This window comes from Rhodamnia argentea, chromosome 11, assembly GCF_020921035.1.
Source record: "Rhodamnia argentea isolate NSW1041297 chromosome 11, ASM2092103v1, whole genome shotgun sequence".
NCBI lineage: Eukaryota > Viridiplantae > Streptophyta > Magnoliopsida > Myrtales > Myrtaceae > Rhodamnia > Rhodamnia argentea.
The window spans coordinates 15,916,220-15,935,014 of record NC_063160.1 but is presented as its reverse complement, the minus strand read 5'-3'; the positions used below and the strand labels follow the sequence as shown (position 1 = coordinate 15,935,014).

Below are 18,795 nucleotides of genomic sequence, written 5' to 3'. Positions count from 1 at the left end.
GTGTCGTTTTTGTCTTAAGTTGCTCAACCTTTTCTCATAAGGAAAAAAAAAAAAAAAAAAGGTCGTTCGAACTTTTTAATTAGCCAACGGTAAAAAAATATAGCCATTTTTTATTCATTTCTCATTTTTCATTTACCGTTGGCTAAATTCTCCTGAATTGTTTTTTAAGTTTGATTCCAAAATTTTTTGTTCCGAGGCTTTTTTTTCCCTTAAAAGATCACCAATTTTTACCATAGTACATAATCTATCCCATTATTGTTACGAAATAACCACCAATTTCTTTCAAAATTATTAACACCGGGATACTATTATTGTTCTATACGAAGACAAGGTCGCCTTGATATTGAGAATTTCAAATTAAAAGCCTTTCTCGCTTTTTTGGATTGAGCTTGATCGAGGTAGATTCAAAACTAGAATAAAAGTTAGCGATCTTTTATTAGAAAAAAAGAAGAAGAAGTTCGGACAGAATTGAGATTAGGGCTCCGAAAAAAATTTTCCGGTATGGAAAATTATTATCCGCCATGCGTGCATTTTAATAATTTTTTTTTCGTAGTTTTTAGGTATAGCCGATAGGACACGCATGAAGAACGGAGGTGTGCTTAATATTCACTATCTTGCTACGGTACTTTATTAGCATCAGTAAAATAACCAATCAGGATATGAGAAAATTAACATAACTTATGTCTAAACAGAAATTAACTTCCTTGGATAGACGAGCACGATGATTTTCACTTGTAAAAGAGACTCGGACTCGATGTACTCACCTGATCCGGCTAGGTCGAGGCTCGCCTTGCGGGATTTGCGTCTCGAGCTCCCCATTAGCAAGGCCGTGAGGCTCGCCTTGCCGGGTCCATTTGCTGGTGGCTAGTCACCGGCCGTGCCGTGGCTGGCGATCAGCCGAAGAAGAAGGGAAAAGAAAAAAAAAAAAAAAAAAGGAATAGAAAAAAAAATTAAAAAAAGAGAAAATATAAAAAATATAAAAAAAAATTTCGAACTTTTAAAAAAATAAATAAATAATGAATAGAAAGTAAAAAATAATAATTATAAAGAAAAGGAATGTGAGGAAATCATTTTTCTCACTTTTGAAGGAGCTTTTTTCTCATGTGAAAAATATTTTCCTTGATTAGCTTATTTTTCGTGAACCAAACGACAAAAAATTGCGACAGACATTTTCCCGAAAGCTGTTTTCCACGAAACAAACGGAGCTTTTAGCAGTGAAAGTCGATCTTAGAAATGTAGATGATTCTATGATTGTAATTATAGTTTTATATCAAGCGTGCTCACGACTTGTGTCGAGCGATGAGTTGGGCGGATTAGAATAAGCAAATCAGTGGTGGAAACTCAATAAATTCATGAACTACGTAATTGCAAGTTATTAGGCTAAATAGGATATACAGAAAACTACCTAATTTCTTTTTAAAAAAAAAATCATAACTTTATCAACTTTCGCAAAAGAAAGCTATCTGTAGATCGAGAAGTGGTACCACTTTTATATTCCTTCAAACTTGAATGAATGTAGAAAATTACAAATACAGATATCAATGAAAATTATTATACCAATGAAAGATAATTAAACGCCATCCAATAACTTTATAAGAACAACAATAAAATGATAAAGTTTTTTAATAAATCGCTAGCATTTGTAGTAAATTTTGCTATGCTAATCTGCATCACTAAACCCACTTGAACAAATGGTACTTAAAGCAAGGATTTAGGAGGGGGAAAAATCCTGATCGGAAGCGAGATGAGTGGAGAGACTAAGAAAAGTACTTAAATGTACGGACAATAATCGACAATTAAATAGGCTATTTATTTATCCGCTTAAGTTTTTAGAATAATTGAAGTGATCCCATAAAATATCACACAAGTCTAGCGAGAAAAGTGTTCAAAAAGTCCAAAATCTTTTGCATTAATACCAATTCAATACTAAACATATCAATTATACCAATTTAGTCTTAAATCTTTTGTATTGGTGCCAATTTAGTCATAAACCTTTCAATTGTGCTAATTCGGTCCCAAACCTTTTGCATTTATGCCAATTGAGTCCATTCAATCATTTTAGTTGAAAATCGATGATGTGGACATCGGTCGTCCTACATGGCATAATTAGTAATTTTTTTTCTATTTTTTCACTTTGTTTTGTTTTTTGACAGAGGGCCATCGATCCTCGACGTCACTAGGCGAGGGCCGCGGTGCCCTTGGCCGGTCTTGGCGATGGTCACCGGCCCTATGTCCCAAAACAAAATATAAAGTATAGAAAATAAAAGGAAAAAAACCAAAAAAAATTATTATAAAAGAAAAATATTTAAAAAAGTCCACTGCCACATAGGACAACCGACGTCCGTGTTAGCAATTTTCAATTAAAATTGGCCGAAAAGACTCGAGTGGCATAAGTTCAAAAAATTTAGGACTGAATTGGCACAAACACGAAAGATTTATAACTTTTTGGACACTTTTCTCCAAGTCCAACGGAGCCTTTGTAAAAACGCTTCTGAGATAAATATGTTACATGTGGATTTTTCTCTTGTTACGAAAAGTGATTGATAGTCCAAATCGAAGACTCGGAAGGAAAGTCGAAACTAGTCCAACCTAGTTGAAAGATGGCACCATGTCTTTTGAATGGACGGTTCGGGTTGTCTTTATCATGTCATTAGCTGAATGCCCGAATGCCATACACCGCCGGCAGCCGTAGCCAGGGTGGTTGGTGTCCGACCCATATGCATGTCACAAGGCTGTGCAGTGCTCAAGGGCGGTTCAATGTGTCCACTGAAACCCAGTAAGTTCAGGTCATTTTAGCTTTGATCATGGTCCAAAAAAGGATGATGGATGGCTTTGCAGCAAGTATGCAAACTAAAACGTTAGGCGCGCGCACATTCGGTGAACACCGCGCTTTTCTAATCTTCTAATCACAACTCTAACTACGGGCGAAAAGCCCTAACCCTAAACTCGCGAACGCTGTCAAAGGACTAACAGAAGCAGCGTAAAGCGCCAAGAGCTTACAAGAGTCAAAAGCATCCTTTTTCTTTTTCCCTTATATACATCATTGTATAGAACTCGAAAGCACAACCAAATAGATATCCTTAAGGAGGCCAGAGAAAAAATCTACCTTGTCCATGTCTGCATTAAAGACCTGTTTATATATAGTTTTTAAGCAGTCATTGAAAAAGGAAAACAGGGAAGACCCGCTACATGAACTTCTTCAGCAGTTACCGCCTAGGACGAAATCCACAATCAAATTCGCAATGGCATTGGGCTTCTCGACATGAAGTAAATGACCGCACTCCGGCACTTGCCGTATGATTGCACTTGGCAGTTCACAGTGGAGCCTCTGCATGTCCAGCATTTTTGTTAGGGCAGTAAGAAATTCGAAGTGCGGGAAAACGAAATTCTTCTAAAAGGAGGAGAAGAAAGACAAAACAGAAAGAGAGCAGAATAAACTAATACGGAACTGAAGGGATCAGCTGCGCTAAGGAATGCTGAGAAAGGAAAAACAGCTAGAAAACTAAGCCACAGGAGCAAAACAAGTCCCAGCTTCAAAATCATTTTTGACAAGTATCTCATTCTACACCAAATCATTATGGCTTTGTGGGCGACTATAAGTCCAAGCTGAACTAACCACTTGGAGCTTCTTGGTGACTATCCTGTCATGCTCGCCATAGACAATGAGCACTTTCTGCTTTACCTGCATAAGTATGATATTGTCAAGTCAGAGGCGCACCCATGGGAATGGGTTATTCAGATTCCTTCTCTCAATCCTGACTCCAACGAGACTTAAAATTTATAACCATCTTGCAAGATACGTTACAAAAGAGGAGAGATATCAACCATCAAGTTCCTCAAAATGCTGGGAACAAATCAGATGAGCACTATCGGCAGATGCATGTTAGTCCTTAAAATAGATTCAATTGTTAGCAACTCTGGTCTAGTGCAGCCTTGAATTAGTATGGTAAGGGCATCGACAATTTATGCCAGAGCTTAGTCAGTTATAAAACTAATGGAAAAGCAAAATTTCCATCTAGTGTCTGGAAATTTCAATCAATTACTGTAGCTTGTAGGACAAGACGTCCTTTATTATCACACTTGACTGCCGCTCCATGGTAGGACACCCTGATGGATGTTCCCACTGTTGTGCCGCTAATATATCATAAAGAAACATTTAGCATCTGACGGTTCTTCGTTACAGAGGTCACCTAGAGAGCTAAAGATAACAGGATCCTCAATTAATTACTCGCAGTGCAATTACAAAAAGGGGTCAGCATGCAAAATTTCAATTGTTTTGCCGAATCATCGCTACAAATGTAAAAGCCATCTAAACTATATAATTGCAGTTGAATTAGCATAAGAAAATAATTAAAAAAAAGCACACTAATAAAACCAATCATTGTCCTATTTGACGGCATGCTTCAACAGACGTTATAGAACGTCTGTTTATCAGGCAGATGTAAAGCAGAAACATCAAAATTGCTGTACCTCTTTTATTTGGTCAAGGACATTATAACCCCCACTCCTCATAAAACTAACGCTTGCATCTTTCCACCATGGCAATAGACAATGTAAGCGCCCAACCTAGATTGCAACACAAGGACACAGACAAGCTTAGATGGCTCCAACTATAGGCCTATGTCTTTTATGGTTGATGACATAACGCTTAACTATGGGGCCAAGGAAACTTAACCAAGTAAGAGTACAGAACTTTACATTGGTCCAATCGCAACATGTAGCCAATGAGATTCCGTAGAAGGCCAGCATATTGGCACAAAGCCGCAGTGGAGTGCTCTTCAGCAAAGAAACCTGATATATAACAGACAACGGTAAGTTCAGGAGGGACCAACTAGATGGAAAGTCAAAGAACTAAAACAAACTGCATTCATGGATTGCAGCAGCAATGGGCTCATTCTAGAGAAGCATCTGCCGTCATAACATTTGCTCCATCAGTGCTCGGAGAATAAGAAAAATAAGACCATTAAGTTGACTTAGTCTACAAAAGTGGAGGAGGATATGCACTGAGGAATAATGGTATCAGAAGAAAATGCTATCCCAGGCTTCCGTTATTTCTATTCGTTCTTTCTCTTCTCTTTTGTATTCTTCTCTTTTTTCTTCCTCTTTTTTTTTTTCCTCACTTTCCGTTGTCCTTTCCTCGGTATAATTCGAAATTCTTAATTCTGTTCTTGCAATCATCCAATCTTGCTTTAAGAGCATGAGAATGTGGTGAGCTTTTAAGCGTTTAAAATACTTTCTTGTCTAAGATGCAAGGCACAGCGGTTTCTTGACGATTGCATCAGCAATATGAGTTTTTAAGATTATGGTATTTGGAGCCACCATCCTTAGGAGATAGAAATTGAACATCAGGTCCTCCTCTTCTTACCTCTATCTTTTGGCTGAGTAAGATTCAGTCAGGTAGTCGTTTCGTTATTGGCCGTTAATCCATCACAAAGCAACTGATCAAGCTCAATGCATATGCCATGTGAAATCACTGCAAGCTACTTGAAACGAAAGGAAAATAGAGAAAGTGCTAATTCATGGAAAGTATTTGGTGCTCAATGCACTGAACGGCAATCTATATATCCGGTCCGACACATACATCCAACAACATTCAATTTCAGAACCCACCCCAGCATAGGCGATCGACTTGGGTAATTTTGCTAGATGACCTATGCCTTCCTCATAAACACACCCATTGATCAAGACCAGCTTCTCAACCTGTCAAGCCAAAAAGTGCATAAGAATGAAAACCGGAGGACAATAACCATGAAAGGAGGGAAAAAAATCAACTAAGGTGGACTGTACGTAAAAACTCAGGCTTGAATGTGGTCCATGATCATTTATTACGATTGAAAAGGTCAAACAATGAAGGACAAGAAAAGCTTTTTAGTTTTTACATAGTCCAACCTCGTCAAACCTTGCAGGATGTCATTGGCAGATTTAAATTGATGATTTGATACAGTTGAACGCAAAAGTGAAAAAAGACGAAAAACTCAATTGAGCTCAACACCAATCTCATGCATGCGTTTCAATAACCTCGACATGGTTGGATTTATGTACCATATTATTCCAGGTAAGATGTATCCACCTTGTCCCAAAGCTCAATAACAGGAATAACATGGAAGAATCTACTCACAGCTTCTGAGTGATTGACAGCAAAGTCGATTGCAGCTGCAGCTCCCAGACTTGGTCCAACTAACACCATTGGCTTTCTTATATGGGACTTCCACAACTAAAAATGCAGAAGACAGAATCTTAATTTAGTTGCCGAGCTTTAAGAAGTTGGTCGTAGCAACATCAGAACAAGAAAGAAGATTGAGTGCAACATGGTCTTCGGATCCTAAAGCAAAACGAGGAGTAGAACATTTCCCAAATCTAAGTAACCAAGAGCCCAGGAATCACCTGATAGAGGTGATGTCGCTTGGATGAGACACCACATGGAGGACGCTTCTCTAACACACATAAATTGATAGATAAAAATCACATCATCGAGGATCCAATCAAAAGTACAGTCAGCTGATGTTAATAACCAGCTAAGAACAAAGTCAAGCAGATTGATCAACCTAAGTCAGAGAATCCCCATCCGAGGACATCAACAGCCCATACTTCCAAACCAGCCTCCTCAAGCAAAGGATATGCACATCTCCACTCTAAACAAGAACTGAAGTCACAAAATAGGGCAGACATATATTAGCAATTGGTAAAAATGTTCTGCTAATATGATAAGATTGCTATTAACGAATGAACCTGTCGAAGCAGTGTAGCAGGACCACCGGATTGTTCTTACTTCTTATTGATGGTTTCACGCAACTGCTCATTACCCAACCATCAGTCAATTCAATCTGAAAGTGTAATAAACATTAAAATGATAAGTCTATCATACAGCAGCTTTTGACCTCAGGCATTTCAGTGAAAAATTTGTCCTGTCAAACGAGCAAAGGGCCCCAGTGAAAAAGTTCATAAAACATCCTAGCGGTTGGTTTATGCAATTACCCTCTTGGCCATAAACTTCTCTAATATAAGCCTCTGAGAAGGATTTGTTTGAATCGCAGAGACCACCCAAAATCTTAGCCAAATTACAGTTTGCGAAACTGCAAAAACAAAATTGATATTGCCCCCATCACTGAAATTGAGCTGACAATTTCACTTTATCATCTTTTCTATATCCTGTTCGTGTTAAATTCAGTTTGAACAAGTGTATAGCGTTGGAAAATAAAGAACCTTGGGGTGGTTGCCTCCTACTTTTGAGAAGTCTAAAGCGTGGATTAAAAAGGACCGCGCAAAGTAATTAGGCCGTCACTCAACACTCCACCAATAGGGACATTTTCTGTCTATATTTCGTCCACATGATGTATGTTCCGGAAATTAAAAAGAAAAAAAAGGCGGAAAACTTGCATAAGTCCAAATGCCCACATACAGTGTCGACAGGCTGTAACTCATCTGCTCAATATCGCATGACAAGAAGAAAGTTTTTACTGCAATCTAGCACCCCTTCCCATGCTACTACCATGACTTCTCCCCACCCACTTGATGTCTATTTAACCAATTCTTTAATGTGTCGCCAAATAGGGGTTGAAAAGAGGGAGCTTTCTCACAGGGACCAGATTAAAGCTACGTAGTGAAGTGAAGTTTGTTCATTTCCACCAGTGGGTCCTTTCACTGGGCCAACCTGATCAGTGCAATGCAAGGCCAATACGCGCATAGCCCACACAGTACACCCAGAACAACAGATTCACAAGCAGAAATGCCCACCTTCAAAAGCATTGACACTAACTTTTCAACAAAAGCAATCGCTACAAGTGCACGAAATGAACCTCTGTTATCCTTTTCAGGCAAGGCGCAAAGCCAAAGCTCGGGCAACGAGACGAAAACGCATGCAGAGAGGGGAAGCACAGTGAAGGTACCTGCACTGGAACTGGGACCCTCTCGATTCTCCGAGCCAAGCGTCGAGCGAAAGGATCCTTGATCTTCTCCACCTCCTTGGGTAGAAACGACGGAAACCCACCGCCCGCCCGTGCAAGAGAGGCGCCGAAACGGCTCGGCCTCCCGCATTTCGCCGCCGTCCCGCGTCCCTCCGCTTGTGGGCAACCCCACCTGAGAGCCATTCCTCGGTTCTCGGCACAACGACGATATCGGCTCGTCGGCCTTCCTCCGCGACCCAGAAATCGCGACGAAGAAGAAGAAGCAGAAGAAGAGGAGGAGAAGACGAGCGCGAATGGGGTACGTGCGTGTGCGAGCGAGTGGGTCGTTCGAGGTGGGGAGTTCCGGAGTTGTGCAACAAATGCAAGAGAGAGAGAGGAGAGGACGATGGGTGTGCGAGTCGAGACAAAGGGGTGGCCGGGCTCATTGCGAAGGTGCAGCATAGCGGCATAGCCAATTCAAAAGAAGCGCAGAATCCGTAACGTCTGAAAGTAATATGTGTTATGTACGACTAAACTATCATTTGAGCAAAGAAACGTGGACGCCGAATTTTCCATTCTTTGGTTTGATAATAATACAAAAAAGTTTTTACTTGGGCAGCGACCGCCGTCGACGGACAGCGAACCGCGACCAACAACGTGAACATGACAGACGGATGACAAGAATTTTTATTCCTCTTGTCGTTCCGAAAACAAAAAAGTTGAAAATTTCTATCGCTGGTTTCTATTCAAAACCTACTTTTGTGCTAAAAATTTGTCCCGATGAATTTCTTTTTCTTACCAAACGAATTTCTGTTCCAAGCCTGTTTCGGAAAACAGAAAAAAAATAGAGAACTATAATGGTTATAATTCGCACCCCGTGTCTTCGCACGCGATTTGTGTATTTCGACATTTATGCTGTGGAGCTCCCAATCGGTCGAGTTGATGCTCGGTAAAGTTTTGCAGCTTAGGTTCCGTCCATTTCGCGAAAAAATGAATAACTTGAAAAATATCTTCCCGAAAACGGTTGGTTGAAATAATTAGTCAATGGAAGATATTTTTATCGTCGACAACAATTTCTATTTAAATATTTATTTTAAAGACAACGAAATTTTATATTTTTTTTCAAATCATTTATTTTATTTTTTACCGCGAATAAGTTTCCTCACCCATCGTAACTTTCCTCGGTCAAATGTATAAGTTCGATCACTTTTGGGCTCGAAGTTTCTTCACAATTTGATTGTTGGGGAAAGGAATTGACATGTTTTGCTAACTTAATCAAAGTCAAGCCGTAGCAATATTCCTCGGCATCTATCTAAGGCTGTGATTTCTCAGATCATGCCATGTCTCTCTTTTCCTTTTTATTTAATTACTTTTTTTTTAATCCTTGATGATTCGAGTGTTAATTATGATTAATGTCGCAAGAGATTGAGGGATTAAAAAATACCCCGGAATGAATAAATCCAGGTGGGGGAGGGGGTTTAATGAGATTTACTAATTGAGAATTTTAGAAATGGTTCGAAACGAAGGGCAAAAAAGTAATTGAAAAGAAGGAAAGCAGGTAAAAAAATAGATAACCCGCTAGAAGGAGGGCTCGAACCTCCGACCTTGTGGTTAACAGCCACACGCTCTAGCCAACTGAGCTATTCCAGCTCGTTGTCTTTAAAATAAATGAAGAATCATATTGAATGATCTCGCTCCTATTTCCCACTAATGCCCCCATTTATTTCGCAAAAGATATAACGCTTTTCCAGAAAGTCATTTTCCTAGAAGAACAATAATTTTTTTGGTGTTTGACTAGAACCTGAAAAAGATCCAGATGACATTTTTCATTGTTTGATAAGGAAAATTTGCCTCGTTTTTTTTTTCTTTTCCCAAAATGAACATACACTATTCCGGCGTCGGTGACTTGGGTATGAGCTGCCGAGGAAACGAATAAGGTGCCCAGGGTCTCCAGCTACCTAGGCCCGAGACCTCAGTGCTTGTGCTCGGATCCATTAGGGTCAGGTCCAAGTCCATGAAGGTTGGGGGGATTGTGATGTCCTGACTCTCCCGTGGTCGATCAGGCTCCGCGGCGTTCTTCAGTCGGGGCTCGGGTGCTTCCAGGAGGAGCTAGGTAGCAGCTGCTTTTACATATGAGAACAGAGCGAGCGAGGCCTTTCGAGTGCTTAGTTTTCGGCTTTGAGCTGCACGCCCACACCTACCGAATTGAGCATATAGCATCACGAGGGATTCCTCTCTTTCTCTAGCTGATATCGATGTCTTGCGTTCCCGCAAAACTTTTGATGGGCAAAAGATCCACCACATGTCCGCTAGACGTCAAACTGTCCTTCCTCGCACATTCATGCCAAGTGACCATAAACGGCCAACAAACAGACTCCATCAATCAAAATATTAGCAATAGAGTCGAACACATCAACCAACATTCCGGACTCGGTAATAGCATATATAGTCAAAAACCGATCCAAGGGCTTCTTCATCGTATCCATCCACTTTCATCACCTCGTCTTAGAGTTCAGAGTAATCGATGCTGCTTTGACCCCACGACTTGATTGCCGATGCCATCTCTCCAAGTCGTGTTGAAAGTGAAGCACACTCGTCATCGCTCTCGGAATTATCAGAATCGTACATAACTAGTGTGATAACTGTCATAATTGTTGCAGCTGCGCCCGCCACCGCGACTTTCATTTTCTTATCATTATCCATCTGCAAAATGAATTTTAAGTTCCATGTTACTATTAACTTCTAACACAAATTAATAGAAATGCGATTGCCAAGTCACGATCGTACTTGAAACTGAGAAAATTGTTTCACAAGCTCTAGTTGCCATTTTTAAGAATTATCAATTTAGAGCAGCATTTTTCTGAATATCTTTGAATTATCAGTTCACAAACTTGAGAAACATCGTGCACTCAGAAATTGGGTGGTCAAGTTCAAAGATGTAAGCAAAGCACACACGAAGGCGGAACGAAACTTATGAACCTGGAAACAACAATTTATCCGAAAGTTAAAAAGCTCAAGCTTCTACAACTTAAAACACTAGCAGATAGTTAAAAAGCTCAAGCTTGTACAAGTGTTGAGTTCTCTTCAGACAACAAACTAGTATCTCCAGCAGAAACACCTCAAGCCATGGTATGTCACGTCCAAAACTCAGAACCGCCGTGCAATGGAGCACTTTATCTTTGTAAATGACAACACGTCAATAATTAACGAAAGCAAGACAACATGCCAAAGGGTATTCACCATCATCGGCTAAGTTGTCCTCTTCGTTCTACCAACATCTGTTAATAGCTTTGCACTGCCAATTCTACTCTAATTAGTCTTGATCGCTGCTTTGCTTCCAAAAGCGCGACCTCGACAGTTTCTGGACAATTTAAAACTTGGCAAAACTATTGCAGATTATAGTTCGATAGTTCGAAATCCACACATCCAGTGCACAAGAAGGGGTGGGTCTAAAAGGATGGACGTCTCTATTGCTATGTGACATGTAAGCACAAAGAATGAAGAGATATGGGAAAAAAGAATGAATCAAAAAGTTCACTCAGCTTCCTTTAGTGACAAAGTACGGGCTATCTTATATGAATATTGCATATGCACACTACCGAGCAGCCTTGCACAGCCAATAAGCACGTAAGAAAAACTTTTTCGAAACGGAAAATCCTAGCCAGCACAACAATTCTGAGCATCCCTTGTGCCGTAATGCAATGGATAGGAGTGAAACATAGTGTGCAGACATAGAAGATAGGACAGATAAACAGAGTAATCTAATCACCCACGAAGTGACAGGCATATGGGTCAATAAATTAAGCTACCTCCAAATCTTGCTAACTTTGAGCAACGGAAAAAGTGTCAAAAGAGTCATAAACCTATTGCATTAGTGTCAATTTAGTCATAAATCTTTTTTTTATGCCAATTCAATCTAAACCTTTTGTATTGGTACCAATTAAGTCTTAAACCTTTTATTAGTGCCAATTAAGTCCTAAACCTTTTACAATAATGCCAATTCAGTCCTAAAAATTTTGCATTTATGTTAATTGAGTCGATTCGACCAATTTAGATTGGAAATCACTAGCATAGACGTCAATTATCCTACGTGGCACAATTGACGCTAATATGGATATTTTTTAATATTATTTTAATACTTTAAATGATTTTTTTGGTTTTTTTTTAAAATTACGTGAACTTTTTGTTTCAGAACTCACTCTTCCGCCACCATGCAATAAAGTCGTGAGAAAGTGTGAATAAGTCAACAACATTGTGGATTCTTCTGCATGGCCTGTACTACACTAGCATCCAAAGACAATGACACCCCAGATGACGAAGATATTTTCACCCGGCTTGCAACTGCAGTTGCAGACAGCAAGGACAGTACTCGGGGCGGCTAGAACAAGTGCATCTGCGGCAATCACTCAAGAAACTTGCTGGCGCCCATCGGAACACGTCTCCGCGGGTTAGAAAGCGAGAAGAGAAGTGGCAGCAGAGGAGAGCAGGAGGAGGAGCGGCTCTGGATGAGACGAGGGACGAGACAGAGAAGCCCTAGTTGTTGGAGAGACAAGGACGAGATGTGGGGGAAAGGAGCAGCAGCTCTGCAGATGAGGACGAGACGAAGAAGCTCTAGAGTGAGAAAGGGGAACACATCGAAGCTCTGCAACTAGGGTCGGGAGGGAAAAATGAATTCCCTTTTTCTTTTTTCGAAACGGAAAAATCATTTTTTCCGCTCTAAATATCAGAAAATTTTGAAATTGGAAAATATTATTTCGCAAGAACAGATGGAGCCTGATTTCCTAAACTCCACACTCGAAGAACGGCTAGCAATTTCTAATACGAATTAACACATTTTAACAGGGCTATTCTACAAATCCGACGGTGACACGGCATAATGCGAATTTTACATACACAAGTTTTACGGCATAATTAGCGAAAATATGGGGATTTCCATGACACGATTACAAGGACGATAATGACGAGGGAGAACACGAATTGCCAATCTTTGAGATTTTTCAATTTTAAATGTTTGTCATTTGGGCAAATTTTCACGTACCCAATTCACTCCATTGACTAGAAGGCGGACACGAACGAGAGCAGACGAGGAGGTTCCAACGTTCCGTCCCCTAGGTGGTCGGCAAAATTTTCGCAAGAATCTTATCAACAAGTGCTTCCAGGCACTTGCTAAATATTCAAATGAAGAAAGATGGTCATTTTCAATGCTCTCTCAATATGTACAGTAACTGCAGTAAAAATGGTTAACTAATATCTTCTCTACGCTTCTCAGCAGGACCCTTTTTATTAATTTGCACAGTGTCATTGAAATTCTCGAAAAAAATTCTTAATCACGCCCCTCATCTTGACTACACTTTCTTCTTTTTACCGCCCCTTAGTATAAAAGTCTACATCCAGCACATCTGAAATACGACCCCGTGTTCCCGACACAGCAAGTATTTGATCGGAAGCTTAATAAGCACGTCTAGAAAAACAAAACAGAGCGCTGAACCTCGCCGAAACCGGAATCCACCAAGACTCGGTGAAATTTTCCATCTGATTGGCCCCATGTTTGGCCATTTTGTGGAAACAGATGATCTTCAAAACCATTCAAGGAGAGACCACGCTGTGTGCCTGCGCAATGTCCGTCCATCCTCTTGCCTTGTCATCCTTACATAAATCAAAATAACCTTGCAGATGCTTAGGAGCTAAATCACCACTCCTCTCGACTGCTCGTGCTAAGTCTGTCTTACTAATTTTCCTTTTTCACTCTCTTTTTCTTTTTGTTGCCATAAATTTGACAAGATGATTCAAACGGTTAATTCCGACACTCTTCTTTCCTTAAGTTCTGCACATTCAATGTTTGCTTATAATGCAAGGAAATGGAAAGATCCCTGAAACTTTTTCATGTATCGAATACAGAAAAAATGAGATGGTTTATCACTCATCTCATCTCATTGACATCGCAAAGTTGAAAATATCTCTGCCTGGCTCCTACCTCGATAACTGTTCTATACATGATCAATACAATAAAACGAGGCTAAGACAACGACATCTAGAACCCAAAAAGTGAGCACTGTGATCACCATGCTAGATTATATATCCTAGCAAAACATGATCTCTGCCCACCAGTATCTAAAAGCATGGAGATTAGGACCCCAAAAGGGTGGAAGGGGCTCAAATCTTGACTTCTACATTTGCAGTTAGAGCACAATTCCCCGGGCAAACAATGCTTTTTAGCATTATTCCACAGACATGAGATGAGACATCAACAACAGGCCATGACAGAATTATAGTCATCATTGTCTTCAAGCAGAAAGCAGAACACAAAAGCAAGAGAACAAAGAACACCTTTTGAGCTTTACACTCTGACTCATCCTCCCGCCCCTTGGCTGTCTACTTCATTGAGATATGCTGTTAAGATATGGCTTTTGATCAGACTTTGGTGTTGGCATAACTATTGGGTTCATTGTCATCGCCCTTAGGATTGTCTTCCAATGTTTCTGCCCCAGCATTATCACTAGGAAAGAAGTCACTACCATTGGCACCACCAGAAACACTGAAGTCTCCCCTACTGTCAGCACCAAAATCACCACTGTTTCCACCTTCGAAATTGCTGCCACCACTGTAGCTACCACCACGATAACTACTGCGACCGCCATGTCCACCAGTTCCGGCATTGTAGCCGTCCCCTCCTTGTCCATAACCATACCCCCCGCCGCCTCCTCCATAACCATATCCGCCGCCGCCTCCTCCATAACCTCCACTGCCGAAATTACCCACATTACCAAATTCACCGCCACCCTGTCGAAAACCAGGACCGCCAAATCCTCCACGAGATTTCTCTACGGCATAATCCACTCTTATCTTTCGGCCATGAAGATCCTAGCAAAAGGGTAACAGAAAACATCAGATGGATTCACACATGTTGGTTGGAGTTGAAATGAGCACCCTAGTCAAACCAAGCCCAACTAATCTTACAACAGACAAATTCACACTTTTAGGTTGGAATCTCACTGCCACTCCAGAAAGAAAATTGATTTGCGTCACCAACTTAAATCACTGAATTCTGACCCCCCTCCCCTCCCCCAACCAAAAACCCAAAAAAAAATCACTGAAGCTTGTTAGCTTAACTGGAAAGCAGAAAGATGTTATCAATCCCTCCATCATTTCTTACATACTCTGCAGATAAGTACATAACGCGACCTAATCACCCTATGAATACTGTGAAACTGTAACAAACGCGTTTTCTAATATGCAATTAGATAGAAAAAGGTCCCACACCCAAACAAGGTATGGGTATGGAGCACAATGGGCATGGCGCACGGTGCCTTGATGTCCCTGCCCCGGGGGAAAATTTCCCTTCAAAAAAGGGGAGCGGGGCAGAAGGCAGGGATCTTGCAGGCCCAGGCAGGGCTGGTATTGAACCTGCCCCACCAAGCGACATTTACAAAATAGAAATGCATTCTTCTACATGGATTGTTCAAAACTTGCACTTTAAAATATATTCACTTAATTCTATAACAAGTCAGTTTATAAATTAAAACGTTTTTAATGGCACTCATTAAAATCCAAGCCCATAGAAGCCCATCCCCAAGGGTTAGGCATTGAGAGGAGAAGCTTTGTCTTTTAAAAGTTATGCTAACTTATCTTTTTCATCACTCAACCAGCGGGAGACAGAGCCTTTCAAATATTCTTTCTTGCAAGTCTTATTTCTTTTTAATGAGATACAAGCTTGGAAAGCTCCTTAATAAAACAATGTGGCACAAGTGTCTTTCATGTGTTTCATCTTCACTTTGTCCCACATTGACTAGTTTGTAAAGACTTAAGAGTCTTCTGTGTCTAGCATGGTGCCCCGTGCAGCATCGTTGCCTCTCAAAGTCCGCCAACACCCCGGCCTGTGCGGGGCAGATCTTTGCTCGGTGGGGTGTGGAAGGGGAATGTGATCCTCATCCTTATCACGCCCCGTGCCCATCCCTAACCCAAGGCTCTTGCAACGTTTATCTTTTTGTTGAAAGTGAACGATTGCAAATAGACCACCATTATACATCATGCTATAAACACCTCGCCCCTGCCAATGCACTGAAACAAAAGGCCCAGGCACTATATTTTACCATTTGAAAACATATTCTGGATTGGCCCACAAGAAAACTCACGCTATCATTTTTGTAATTAATTTCCTTAGTAAATAAGAAGCCTATTGCCATTCAGTGCAATCTCATAAATAGGAGAACTTAGCTGCCACAAGCATAGATGGAATTGATAGCGCACAGTCATGCATCAGAACCATAACTCATAGAACACCTCAGTAATTTGCTAGAAAAAATTAAGAAACAAATATAGATTCCTACCTGTCCGTTCATGCCCTCGATTGCATTGGAGGCCTCATCGCTAGAAGCAAAACTGACAAAAGCGAAACCTCTAGACCTTCCACTTTCACGGTCCATGATTACTCTAGCTGCAAAATGTCAAGATAACCAGCATTCCATGAACGAGAATCAAATGCACATAAAGCACACTAAAGCAATCTCGTGTATCCACTTTCACTAAACCTATGCAGATTGCCAATTACTCAAAAGTAAATTGGTTCTGGTGTTGACTAATGAACAGGTTGCAGACAATCTTATGTCATTAATCTCATGCAATTCCTGATAAAGACCATAAGCACACCAGCTGTACCCAAAGTTTAAATATTCTTCAACAGATCAGATGATCAAATGCCTTCTGGCTGCCATTGAATATTAAAAATGAGTTTCATATCTAAGTATTTTCAACAGTGTACCGTCAAAGAGGCAGTAACTACATGCGATTAGCTTACTATGTCTGCAATCACTGCTTAGCATCAGATCAATGGCTAAGCACATCTTGCACATGAGATAGCAGCATCCAATGTTCTGTTTGATACAATATATACAACAAATAGAGCAAATTTGCTATTATTAACATAAAATGGACAAACGCGTCAGGAGTACCTTCAATTATCTCCCCATATCCTGCAAAAGCTTCTCTGAGACTCATATCGTCGGTGCTATACGATAGACCTGCAATGCAAGAAAAGAAGCTATAACACACTAGTAAAAGTGACAGAAAGCATTATGACTCACAAGAGAAGCAGATTGTCATACCTCCAATGAAAAGCTTCGAGGACATGCACCTTATAGCCTGGTACATAGATGGACAATGAGCAGCTGAGTCCGCATGCTTGCTCACAGTCTGCCTTAGAATGTTCCCCACCTTGCTGATGAATGCCATGGCTCAGACCTTAAGTTTAGCAGATTAATGAAGAAAGATCCATTAATCCTGATCAAATATAAATGCAAAGCAGTAATTTCTTATTTTTCCAAGAGATACAATGAAACAGTAGATCTTCTTTGATGACGAAAAGCAGCAGTGGATCTTATGTATGCTATGCATATGAATCCGACCAAATCATCAAAAAACAGAGGACTTGGGACTGCAATAAGATCAAATATATCACTAAAGCTTTGGCAAGTTTCCAAATTGAGAAAATTATCTCCTCGAAGCCATACTGGGTGCCATTTCTCAGCTTCAGATGCATCTGCCTTGTCAGCATCTCAGAGATCATTAACTACTGATATTTGAGTTATAGTATTCAAGAAGTTCAATTGGTCTTCTGTCTGACCAATACACATTGTAAAATTCCATTCCAATTCTATGCATTTCTCAACTACTTCTATTATGCACGTGGCAGAAAGCACACTTGGACATCACCAAAGCACAATTATGCACCTGGTTCCATCCCTTGATAATCAAATCCATGTTAAGTAAATCAGCATGACTATCAGAGACTACAGGCAACACTGCAGTATATCAAGGACACAAAGGCAATTTGCTAGCTGCAAATAACAACAATTTTTTGGGAGGATTAACGGTTTTATCGAAAACAATGTCAAACAGGGCCTCCCACATATGGCCTCCATTCATCTAAAGTAGGATTGACTGGGAAAATTCTTCCATAGGAAAAAGAACACTCTGTTCGCTACTTCTTTGCTAATAAGAGGTCTTCACCGAAGATGACACAAACAAAGCTTTTCATCTCGTTCTCCTTCAGACAGTCCAATCAAGCCACGACACACGAACATGTGCAGTCGGAACATTAGTTGCATCAATCTCACGGACTGAGGGAGCAGGCGAGCCCGATTTAGATTGTGCACGAGTGATCATGCTGTAGCAAGACTAGCGCCCATAAGCGGATCTTGATTTCCCATCACATCAAACAGGTTCTCCTCAGTCCCTGTCTACCCAGAAAGATGTTCCCTTTCAGCTCTCACCATTTCCAACATGGCGCACCATGTGCGAAGCAAATGACCCATCCAAAGGAAAATCGAGGAAGAAAATTGTAAATCTCTCCTTCAAATGAAACAGAACCACTTAGATGCGAGATTCACCATCAAAAACCACACGAATAACCACCCGCGAGCAATCTTCCACAGCAACGAAAGTAGCACGTGAAACGGCGTACCATGACCAAGAACAAGAACAAGAACGAAAAACAACTGATAGCTTTACAAAGTGAAGATACGCGAGACTTACTTCCACGAGATCGTTCTTTGCTTCCAAAACCCTAACCCCGATCGGGTGAAGCAAGAATTGGGGTTTTAGATTTGGGCTCTCGGTCCTGGTCTGACTTCTCGCTCGTCGCCATGGATATCACTGAACCCGACGAGGCGGTTGGGCTCCTCCGTTGGATAATCAGTCGGGTGATTCTAGGCCGTTGGATTAAGATGGGCACGGTGCCCTTCCGTCTCAGGTTTATGGTTGACCGGAGTCAATTTTCTTTTCCTTTTTAGGCAAATTCAATGTTTGGCCCCCTCAATTTTTTTTTTTTTTTGGTTTGATTTGATTCGCTAACAATATAAGTAGATATATTCTTCTCAATTTTAAAATTCGTCGATCTGCCCCAAAAGCGACTTAT

At 40.6% G+C, this 18,795-nt stretch overlaps 2 protein-coding genes and 1 non-coding gene across 6 annotated transcripts; all 3 read right to left on the bottom strand.

The window, feature by feature from the left end:
• Positions 1-2,936: 2,936 nt before the first annotated feature.
• On the bottom strand, positions 2,937-8,225 carry LOC115753439 (uncharacterized hydrolase YugF-like). Of its 2 annotated transcripts, XM_030692043.1 has the most exons (10): positions 7,887-8,225; positions 6,730-6,824; positions 6,546-6,643; positions 6,385-6,434; positions 6,119-6,214; positions 5,611-5,700; positions 4,699-4,791; positions 4,471-4,566; positions 3,617-3,682; positions 2,937-3,328 (listed from the first exon to the last, which is right to left on the bottom strand). In XM_030692043.1, the coding sequence occupies exons 1-10, from the start codon at positions 8,085-8,087 to the stop codon at positions 3,200-3,202; spliced, it is 1,014 nt and encodes a 337-aa protein (XP_030547903.1). In that variant the 5' UTR covers positions 8,088-8,225; the 3' UTR covers positions 2,937-3,199. The 2 variants fall into 2 exon arrangements, with proteins under 2 accessions (XP_030547903.1, XP_048128381.1); XM_048272424.1 differs by lacking the exon at positions 5,611-5,700.
• A 1,234-nt stretch (positions 8,226-9,459) lies between these two features.
• Positions 9,460-9,533, bottom strand: TRNAN-GUU. Its single transcript has one exon. It is a non-coding gene; the product is annotated as a tRNA-Asn (tRNA).
• Positions 9,534-13,920: 4,387 nt separating this feature from the next.
• LOC115753454 (glycine-rich RNA-binding protein 2, mitochondrial-like) lies at positions 13,921-18,571 on the bottom strand. Of its 3 annotated transcripts, none has more exons than XM_030692065.2 (5): positions 18,414-18,571; positions 16,985-17,120; positions 16,832-16,900; positions 16,211-16,317; positions 13,921-14,744 (listed from the first exon to the last, which is right to left on the bottom strand). In XM_030692065.2, exons 2-5 carry the CDS (start codon positions 17,109-17,111, stop codon positions 14,295-14,297), a joined length of 753 nt encoding a protein of 250 aa, XP_030547925.1. In that variant the 5' UTR covers positions 17,112-17,120; positions 18,414-18,571; the 3' UTR covers positions 13,921-14,294. The 3 variants fall into 3 exon arrangements, with proteins under 3 accessions (XP_030547925.1, XP_030547926.1, XP_030547928.1); XM_030692066.2 differs by lacking the exon at positions 18,414-18,571 and adding an exon at positions 18,138-18,270; XM_030692068.2 differs by lacking the exons at positions 16,832-16,900; positions 16,985-17,120; positions 18,414-18,571 and adding an exon at positions 16,678-16,786.
• Between the last annotated feature and the right edge of the window lie 224 nt (positions 18,572-18,795).